Source organism: Leptonychotes weddellii, chromosome 4 (genome assembly GCF_054177405.1).
Source record: "Leptonychotes weddellii isolate Sample4059 chromosome 4, ASM5417740v2, whole genome shotgun sequence".
In the NCBI taxonomy this organism is placed as follows: Eukaryota; Metazoa; Chordata; class Mammalia; order Carnivora; family Phocidae; genus Leptonychotes; species Leptonychotes weddellii.
In genome coordinates, this window is record NC_138372.1 from 88,356,836 (window position 1) to 88,366,912 (window position 10,077).

Consider the following 10,077-nt stretch of genomic DNA (forward strand, 5'->3'; position numbering starts at 1 on the left):
TTAAGTAATGTGCCCAAAGTTACACAGCTGGCTGAGCCAGGATTCAAGCCCGAATCTGCCAAATCCAAAGCCAGGGCCCTTAGCCTTGAGCAACATTGTCTTACCTGGCTTTTTATTATTATTATTATTATTATTATTATTATTATTATTATTATTATTTAAGTAATCCCTACACCCAATGTGGGGCTCGAACTCACAGCCCCGAGATTAAGAGTCACATGCTCTTCCAACTGAGCCAGCCAGGCGCCCCTCTCCCCTGGCTTTTAAATGCCTTCCCAAATCCTCCTCCATTATTCTGTCCAACTTTGATGAAAAGATTGAGCTCCAGGAGCCCAATACTTTTCAAGTGAGATTAACTGCAAACTGAAATGTTTGTTCCAGTAATTGCTTCCTATAGGTAATAAGGGTCCTGATGGTTTTGAAATCATGTCTATTTTCCTTAATTGTCTGAATGTTTCAGAATTATGTGATTTAATTTTTCACAGTAAGACCTATACCCACCGGCGCCTGAAGTTCCTCTCCTCCAAGTTCCAGGTGCATGAGATGCTCAACGAGATGGATGAGTTAAAGGAGCTGAAGAACAACCCCCACCGAGATTTTTATAACTGCAGGAAGGTAAACATTGTCACTGCTCAGAGGTCACTGCTGGGCAAAAACATCAACCCAATTAGTTCTTGAGTGGTACAAGAAAGATACTGTTTCTCTGATTACCGTAAGATTCCTGCAGGTTCAGTGGATTTAGTGAACATAGATGAATTATTCTAAAAGGTTAAAATGCCATTTCTATTGTTTTCCACACAGAAAGGTTTACCACATTCTTGCCACAAAAAGTTATGATGATCATGAACAAAAAAAACAACAAAAACAAATGAAATCTCAAAAACTGCTATTCGAGGATTTGGAAGATCTTTATTCTAGTCCTTTTTCTTCTACTTCCTGACTCTAAGATATTGGGGGAAGTGATTAAATATTTCTGAGTTTCAGTTTCCTCATTTGTAAAATTGGGAAATACATCTGCTCAGTCTAGCTCACGAGAGGACTATGAGTATCAAATGCACTAAGGACTATGGAAAACTAATCAACTTAGAAACACTTCCAAGATGTGTTCTGACCATTTAAGTGATGGCAGGAAGTGGGGATAGATAATATACGAGCAGATATTTGGGACCAAATCCTGGCTCAGCCACCTGTATAACCATGGCTAAATTAATCTATCAAATTTCTAGCTTATAAAATAGTAATCCACCTGTATAACCATGGCTAAATTAATCTATCAAATTTCTAGCTTATAAAATAGTAATCATAAAAATACCCAACTCATAAATGCCATCACTGGGCCACGGCTTCATGATTTCCATCCTTTCTCCCTTCGGGGTGAAAGCTGTGGTAGCTACTTCATTTCGGGGGTGGAGAATGGTCCCTAAGAATTTTGTGTTGATCAAATGTAGGGAGTAAATTGGATGTACAGATAGCCAAGAGAAATGGGCTTTATTATCACATCCACCTAACCTGTCACATTCTTGCAAGGGTACAAAGAGGTGCTATGGGTTCTTTTCGGCTGGGCCACGTTTACCAGCTGTCAAGTCATACCCCTCTATTTATTCCTTTCTCCTGCCTCAGTGGGGTGTGCAGGCACTCTCTAACAGAGCAGCATGACTAAGGCTGATTGTTGGTTTTCTTTCTCTGAATGTACACACAGGTGGACACCCACATCCATGCAGCTGCTTGCATGAACCAGAAACATCTGCTGCGCTTTATTAAGAAATCTTACCAGATTGATGCTAACAGAGTGGTCCATAGCACTAAGGAGAAAAATCTGACCCTAAAGGAACTTTTTGCCAAATTAAAAATGCATCCCTACGACCTGACTGTTGATTCTCTGGATGTCCATGCTGTAGGTTGAAAAAGATTATGTCAGTTTCATGCTCATACTGAGAACCTCACAGGCCTTTCTCCTACAAACTCCCCCCTTCTCAGAGCCCTCTTAACCATGTCGGCTGACCATGCTGGCTGAAAGCACCCACAGATAATTTTGAGGTTCACTCGTTGTCAACTGTCCCAGATTCCATTCTTGGAGACCAACCCGTCCCCCTGTTCCCAGGCTCCTGTTCCTGGTGGCCATTCCCTAGCTCTCTATGTCCCATATGTCCCATTATACATATGTCCTATGTATAATGATACACTTGAGCTCCTGTTTCCTGATTCAGGGACGCCAGACCTTCCAGCGTTTTGATAAGTTCAATGACAAATACAATCCTGTAGGAGCAAGTGAACTACGAGACCTCTACCTAAAGACAGACAATTATATTGATGGAGAATATTTTGCCACTATTATCAAGGTGAGGAGGAACCAACCAGATCTATGGTACCTGGACTTGTTCTTGAGGAGGGAGAGGATGAGAGGGAGGAAAGGTAGGAAGCAGAGAAGAGAGGAGGAAGCAAGGAGGGAGGGAGGGAAAAGAGGGAGAAGAAGGAAGCAGGAACTGTGCTATCCCTGGGGCCAAGCACCACAGAAATGAATATAAGAATTTCTTTGGAAATGTCCACTCAAATGATTTTAAAACACTTCTATTCCTAGAAGCTGAGGGTGTGGATTTGGGACTGACTAAGGACTCTTTTTGGGCTCTGGGAGTTGTAAGCCTGGAAAGAGGTGGGATCGGAATCCACTCTCATCTTCATGGCCTGAGCACTAGGACACAGGAATGACATGGTGGACTTGGGAGATGTGTGTTTTCGCAAGTAGGAGGTGTAAGAAAAACTGAATGTCTTTTTCAGGTACTTGGATAGGATAACTCATCATCCCTTGTCTGACTTTTTCACTCTCTAGACTCCTTTATGTCTTATCCATCTCTTACTGATTAGATTCCCCTCATCTCTCAATTTCCTTAGATCTTTTTTTAAGATTTTATTTATCTATTAGAGAGAGAGAGAGCACCCACATGAGAGAGAGAGAGCAGGAACAGGGGCAGAGGGAGAGGGAGAAGCAGGCTCCCCACTGAGCAGGGAGCCCAACGCGGGCAGGACTCGATCCCAGGACCCTGAACTCATGACCTGAGCCGAAGGCAGACGCTTAACAGACTGAGCCACCCAGGTGCCCCTCAGTTTCCTCAGATCTTAACCTGGAAGAGTTTCCCTCTGGCTTCCTTTCACATATGCTCTGTTCTTAGTACCTACCTCCACTCCCTAGACCCCACAGGTTTAGACCCCTGAGGGACTTGTGGGAATTCCTGGCTTTGGATTCCTCTCTTGGCTTTGCAGGAGGTAGGTGCAGACCTGGTGGAGGCCAAGTACCAGCACGCCGAGCCCCGCCTGTCAATCTACGGCCGCAGTCCTGATGAATGGAGCAAACTGTCCAGCTGGTTTGTCCGTAACCGCATCTACTGCCCCAACATGACCTGGATGATCCAGGTCCCCAGGATCTAGTACGTACCTCCCCATCGGAGACCCTAAAGCCTGGCTTCATCCCACATGTCAGACCTCCTCCACACGAACGAGGAATATGCAGTCACAATAAGCTTTGTTATAGCGGCACTCAGAACTGGGTCCTGGTTTTGTCCACTCCAGGTTCAGCACTCTTGACCAGAGACAGGAGTTAAGAAGATCATTTCAGTTCAGTTCTCTAACCAGGTTTTTTGGTTTTGTTTTTTTAAAACACAGGACTTTATGCAGATCACAAAATAACTCACTGAGAATATTTAAAACTTAGCTAGGATAAGAACTATGTACACTTTATTCTATTTTTTTCTTTCTCTTGGTCTTCCTCTCTGTGTCCAGTTCATTCTTTCCCATTCTTATCTGTACTGGGATGTAGCTTTCTTGTATCAGAACCTCTAACACCATCTGCCAATTGTCTCATCCACAGGTGCTCAAGTTCTCCATAATCAATGAGTATTTATCAAAGGTATTAGTACCTGCTAATTACTCATTGCCCTCAGGGATGGTCAGTATCATTGATCTTTTATCGAACTTAAGTGTTTATATATTTTCTGGCCACCTGCCCCGTGTTCTGTGTGCTCTGACAATGCAGGAGTTTTCTTCCTGTCTCTTTAGCCAAAAAAAGTAGCTTTTTTGACTGGGGTAGAACTTCCTGTATTATATCCTTATACAGAGAGGCAGTAGCTGTGGTAGTTAGGAGCATGGACTCTGGACCTAGACCGGCAATACTTGAATCCCGGTTCTATTACTTACTAGCTGTGTGACCTCGGGCAAGTTTCATGAGCTCTCTGTGCTTTTGTTTCCTCATCTTTAAAATGGGAGCACCTGACTGGCTCAATCAGTAAAGCATGCGCCTCTTGATCTCTGGATGGTGAGTTCAAGTCCCACTTTGGGCATAGAGCTTGCTTAAAAAGATTTTTTTTTAAATAGGGTCATAAAGGTACCTAATATATTGAGTTGTTATGAGGATTAAATTCACTAATATTTCTGGCCGCTTAAAAGAGTGAATGGCATATACTGAGTGCTCTATTAGAGTTTGTTAGATTGTCTCTGGCTACACCATATCAGAAGTGTTCTTTTTTTTTTTTAAGATTTTATTTATTTATTTGTCAGAGGGAGAGAGAAAGAGTGGCAGGCAGAGGGAGAAGCAGGTTCCCTGATGAGCAGGGAGCCCGATGCAGGGCTCGATCCCAGGACCCTGGGATCATGACCTAAGCTGAAGACAGACGCTTAACCGACTGAGCCACCTAGGCATCCCCAGAAGTGTTCTTAATAACTATTTCATGCTCACCATCTTATACACCACAAATAAATCACTGAATCTTTTGTGACACTGTTTCTATACTCTTCATCTTCTATTTGCACTTAGCTGTGAAGGTTAATATTTTTGCCACAGAAGGTTTGTAGAAGAGATGAGGACAACTGGTTCAGCAAGAAATTTGTATTCTAGGCCCATTCTAAACTGAATCCCTCTTTATGGTAACCAAAAAGAATGTACCTAGAATGGACACAGTCTTTTCCTGAACAAGGCATTTGGCCCTCTGGTTCCCTCATACAGGGGCTATCAATCCTAAAAATATTTTCCTCCTGAATTCTCTTCATTCTTGCCTCTAGTGATGTGTTTCGATCTAAGAATTTCCTTCCACACTTTGGAAAGATGCTGGAGAATGTTTTCATGCCAGTGTTTGAGGCCACCATCAACCCGCAAGCTCACCCAGACCTCAGTGTCTTCCTCAACCATGTAAGCATGACCCGTTAGGCCTTCCTGTCGCTATGCATGAACCAGGACTCCCACATAGCTGTGATTCATTTTTGCTGCTTATCTCTGACGTTTGGTCCTTGCCTTTGGGAGCTGAAAGTTTGTCTGAGGACCGGGATCTTGCAGTTGGACTGACCCCATTGCATGGCTCCCTGTTCCGGACAGATTACTGGCTTCGACAGTGTGGATGATGAGTCCAAACACAGTGGACACATGTTCTCGTCCAAGAGCCCCAAGCCCGAGGAGTGGACAATGGAAAAGAATCCATCTTACACCTACTATGCCTACTACATGTATGCAAACATTGCGGTGCTCAACAGCCTGAGAAAGTAAGTAGACGAGTACTGGAGCTAGAAGGAGAGGATTCCTTTTTTTTTTTTTTTTTTTTTTAAGATTTTACTTATTTATCTGAGAGAGAGAGTACGAGAGCAGAGTGAGGGGCAGAGGGAGAAGAAAACTCCCCGATGAGCAGGGAGCCCGATTGTGGGGCTCCATCCCAGGACCCTGGGATCATGACCTGAGCCAAAGGCAGACACTTAACTGAACCACCCAGGTGCCACAGGAGAAGGAGAAGATTCTATTTGACACACCTCTGCTCAGACATTGGCGCCCTGGGTGGTCATCCCACTGCACTGCTGGGATGCTTCTGACTGGCTCCAATCAGACCCTTCTTTCCCTTGTCTTTTTGTTTGGTTTCTTTCTTTATTTAGTAGCAGGAATGGACATTTTGGAGCCTTCAGTAACTTTCACAGTTCCTGAAATTCCACAGTTTAGGAATTGATACTAATCACTGTGCAATGTAGTATAAAACTCCACATATTACCCTTCTTGATATACTTGGGTAAGGAACAGAGGAATATTATGACAGCGTTTTCTGGAAACATTTCCCCCTCAAAAGCGTGAGCAGGAGAAATGAGAACATGGTGATATTGGTAAATTTCCTGTTGAAACTGAAGGTAATCAGATCTTGACTTTTCCTCCATACCCTCTTATCCTTTGCTGCCTCTTTTTTCAGAAGTCTGGGTTCAGGAAGAATTCAGATTATGATTTGGACTTGCCAGTCTTACTGAATCCTTTAGATGCCTCCACTCCCTTACAGAGCGTTAATTTTTTTTTCTACCTGATTTTCTTGTAAATCACTCCATGCCCAGAATTGCTGCCAGGTCCCAGTCAGCCACCTGTGATTATATGGCAATTCCCTTTCCCTAGGGAACGAGGCATGAATACGTTCCTGTTCCGACCTCACTGTGGGGAAGCTGGGGCTCTCACCCACCTCATGACCGCATTCATGACCGCAGATAGTATCTCTCATGGCCTGAATTTAAAAAAGGTAAGTTGGAGGTTCTCTTTCGAGTATTTTTTATATTGGAGCTAGAGGAGTAATTTTTTTTTCCGTATCATTTTGTCACAAGTCATTATCAACACTGGCATCAAATGAAAGCAGAGCAAAAAAGATTTTTGAGGTTATGAAGTGCAGTTCATTTTACAGAGGCCAGAGAAGTCAAAGGAGCTGCTCAAGATTACCTAGCCAGTTAGTGGCAGGGATGAATGAATGCACGTCTTCGGGCTTCCATTTTAGAATTCTGACAAGGGATAATTCAGAGGCGCTTGGCTTACCTTAAACTGGTTTTCACCAGATTTCTTGTTATGGCATGTTTTCAAACGCCTCTTGTGAGAGTCAGAACTTTCTCATAGAAAAAAAAAACAAAAACCCAACTATTTCAAGGTGAAGTCTCTTCTCTGAGACAGACCATCTAACTTAGGCAATTAAAACTCAAACATTTGGTTTGACTCAATGCTTCTGAAAATTGATGATCCCAAATAAATTTATTCTAAATAGTATTTACATTTAAACACTATTATTCTTCTTTACTAAGGGATTTAAAGAACACATGATCATCTTGTTGAAAGCTAAAACTTGAGGTAGATCATGGAGTTTTAACACTTCTAGTTTGTAGCCCTTTTTCAACACCCTTAAATACTGTTTTTCACTTTTTCTTTTCAGAGTCCTGTGTTACAGTACTTGTTTTTCTTAGCCCAGATTCCCATCGCTATGTCGCCATTAAGTAACAACAGCTTATTTCTAGAATATGCCAAAAATCCTTTTTTAGATTTCCTCCAAAAGGGACTAATGATCTCACTGTCGACAGATGACCCAATGCAATTCCACTTCACCAAGGTACGTATATGGAATCTTGAGTGATACAAGCATATTTGGCGGGACTGTTGTTGCCCATCCAGAATTTTATTTATTTATTTATTTATTTGAGAGAGACTGAGCCAGTGAGAGAGAGAGAGAGAACATGAGCAGGGAGAAGAGCAGAGTGAGAGGGAGTAGCTGAGGAAGAGGGAGAAGCAGACTTCCTGCTGAGCAGGGAGCCCCCCATGGGGCTCCATCCTGGGAATCCGGGATCCTGAGCTGAGCCAAAGGCAGACACTTAACTGACTGAGCCACCCAGGTGACCCTGTTGCCCAACTAGAATTTAAAAGTCAAATCAAGGGATTTCACTGTACTTTTTCTGCTGGGTGCATGTTATTATTTTTTTTAATACACTCTTTTTTTTTTCTTCTTTCTTTTTTGCCTCATTTAAATAAATAATCCAAGGAGCCCCTAATGGAAGAATATGCCATTGCTGCACAAGTGTTCAAGCTGAGTACCTGTGATATGTGTGAAGTGGCAAGAAACAGTGTTCTGCAATGTGGAATTTCTCATGAGGTAGACCTGTCCTTGACTGGTTGCCCCTCTGCATATAGGACCTGGTAACTGAGTACTGAAAAGATAGTTGAGGAAACACACGTAGAAAAATTATCCCACAAATCATATGCCGTTACTATGGACAGGGACTAGAAAGAAGTCTTCTATCTCTCTGGCTATGCCTTTGGCAAGGCAAAAAATAGACACTTGACTTCTCAGCAGACCATGGACATTGAGGCACTGGATGAGTGCTTTTAATGGTTTATTTTTTCCTTTTGTCAGTAAGATAAGGAAGGAATCTTTGTGGAAGATGTAATTATAGTCTATTTCAGGATAAAAAGACAACAATCATTCTGCTTCCTTTTCTCTTACAGGAGAAAGCAAGGTTCCTAGGCAACAATTACCTTGAAGATGGCCCTATTGGAAATGATATCAGGAAGACAAATGTTGCCCAAATCCGCATGGCCTATCGCTATGAAACCTGGTGTTATGAACTTAATTTAATTGCTGAAGGCCTTAAATCAGGAGACTAAATTAAATAAACCAAATAATAATATGGGTGAGATTTTCATTGGAGAATATGAATAATAATAGTTACCAGTTATTGAATCTCTACTATAAGCCAATGATTATACTAGATATTATTCCACTGACATTATTTCACTTAATCATTTTCACTTTATGAAGTAGATAATATTACCTTCATTTGGGGGAAGATGAGTAAACTGAAGTTAGTGAAGTTAATAACCTGCACAAGGACACATCTGTTGAGTGGTAGCAATGGGGATAAAGGCTTGTCTGACTCCAGAGTCTCCCTGACTTTCAGGCAAAACATTTGCTCACATTTGCTCATATTTTTGCCCCACCTTAAAAACTATTAATAACTAATAATAACTTGAGGCGGGACAAAAATTTGAGCAAATGACTTGCGATTGGGAGACTGTAGGCTTTGGGTTTATAGAATGCAATTTGCTTGAGGCACTTGGACCATTGAAACATCCTTTTGACAGGATACAACAGAAGACTGGCGTTCTTAGACAAAAACAGGTGCTGCCCAATATAGAAAATCCATACTTATGAGCTATTACACTTAGGGAGAATTTATCTTGCAAAAGGATTCTTAGTTGTAAGGACATACTTGGCAATAAAGTTATAGTCAGCTGTCCTTGTACATTTTAAATAACTTCACTTACCAAAATAAGATACACATGTACCTTTTTAGAAACCTGCCTGTTACTCAAGGCCTGCCAGGTAGAATTCCAATTAGCTAGACCATACTTCTACACATACAACTGTGTTGCCATCTAGTGGCTGGGCTGATAGTTATTTAATTTATTAAACAATTATTGATCAAACAGCTCAAGTACAGGGTGCTATTTAGACAGCAAAGGTATAAAGAATAAGATTTCATTCCTACTCTCAAGTTGTTCACAGTGTGAAATGATAAGATGGGTGCATACAAATGTGAAAAAGAACATTTTGTGAAACATCTCAGAAAGTAATGACTTTTCAAATGGAAAAAAAAAATTAAAGGCAAGTTCCTGCATGTTTCCACATTCTATACAGGTAGCTGTAAGCATGGGTGTGATCCTGACAGCATGTTTATACTAGTCCTCGTGTAAGAATCCTCTCCCTGGTTTCTGAAGTTGAACTTCTGTTTGGAGAACCTGATTTTATTTTACCTTGTCCTCCATGTCATCAAAATAATACAGATTGCTAAATTAAACTTTCTATTCTCAGACTTAAAAGGCATTAACTACCATTAGTTATATCTCCATCTTACCCATGAGAGGGCAGTAGAATACATACATGTTAATTCCTTTATTACAGCCATAGAACCCATGCCAGATTTGATTTCATATTTGGTACTTGGAATTCAATCGGCCTCATTTTGCCAAATAATCTTCCTGAATGCAAAGTTTGGACTTTGACATCAATTTGCATTTTGAAATAAGTTTTAAAATCATACTATTCTAGCTTAAAATTTCATCTTAGACAACTATTTGGGAAATTTTCTAAATACGGAAAGATTTGGGGAGGGTGAAGGGGGTAGTCCATGAAGATCACTGTTCAAAATTTAGGCAAACAATATTGACATTTATTTCCTCATCAAGACACGATTTTTAAAATGTCTTGTCATTACTTTTTTTTTTTTTTTTCCACCATAGAAGGTAATTCCTGTTTGATT

The 10,077-nt window shown here is 41.2% G+C and overlaps 1 protein-coding gene across 1 annotated transcript; it reads left to right on the forward strand.

Moving 5' to 3' along the window:
* Positions 1 to 411: 411 nt before the first annotated feature.
* Positions 412 to 8,445, forward strand: AMPD1 (adenosine monophosphate deaminase 1). Its single transcript, XM_081815730.1, has 10 exons — positions 412 to 615; positions 1,700 to 1,894; positions 2,208 to 2,339; positions 3,259 to 3,422; positions 5,050 to 5,176; positions 5,360 to 5,523; positions 6,404 to 6,524; positions 7,200 to 7,373; positions 7,800 to 7,910; positions 8,264 to 8,445. The coding sequence occupies exons 1-10, from the start codon at positions 427 to 429 to the stop codon at positions 8,420 to 8,422; spliced, it is 1,536 nt and encodes a 511-aa protein (XP_081671856.1). The 5' UTR covers positions 412 to 426; the 3' UTR covers positions 8,423 to 8,445.
* The last annotated feature ends 1,632 nt before the right edge of the window (positions 8,446 to 10,077 follow it).

Excerpts from the sequence above, each read along its gene's own strand:
- AMPD1 (XM_081815730.1), top strand. The coding sequence starts at position 427 with ATGTCTATTTTCCTTAATTGTCTGAATGTTTCAGAATTATGTGATTTA. Across the intron at positions 5,177-5,359 it reads TCAGTGTCTTCCTCAACCAT|ATTACTGGCTTCGACAGTGT; the intron begins GTAAGCATGACC and ends TGTTCCGGACAG. Across the intron at positions 5,524-6,403 it reads GTGCTCAACAGCCTGAGAAA|GGAACGAGGCATGAATACGT; the intron begins GTAAGTAGACGA and ends CCCTTTCCCTAG.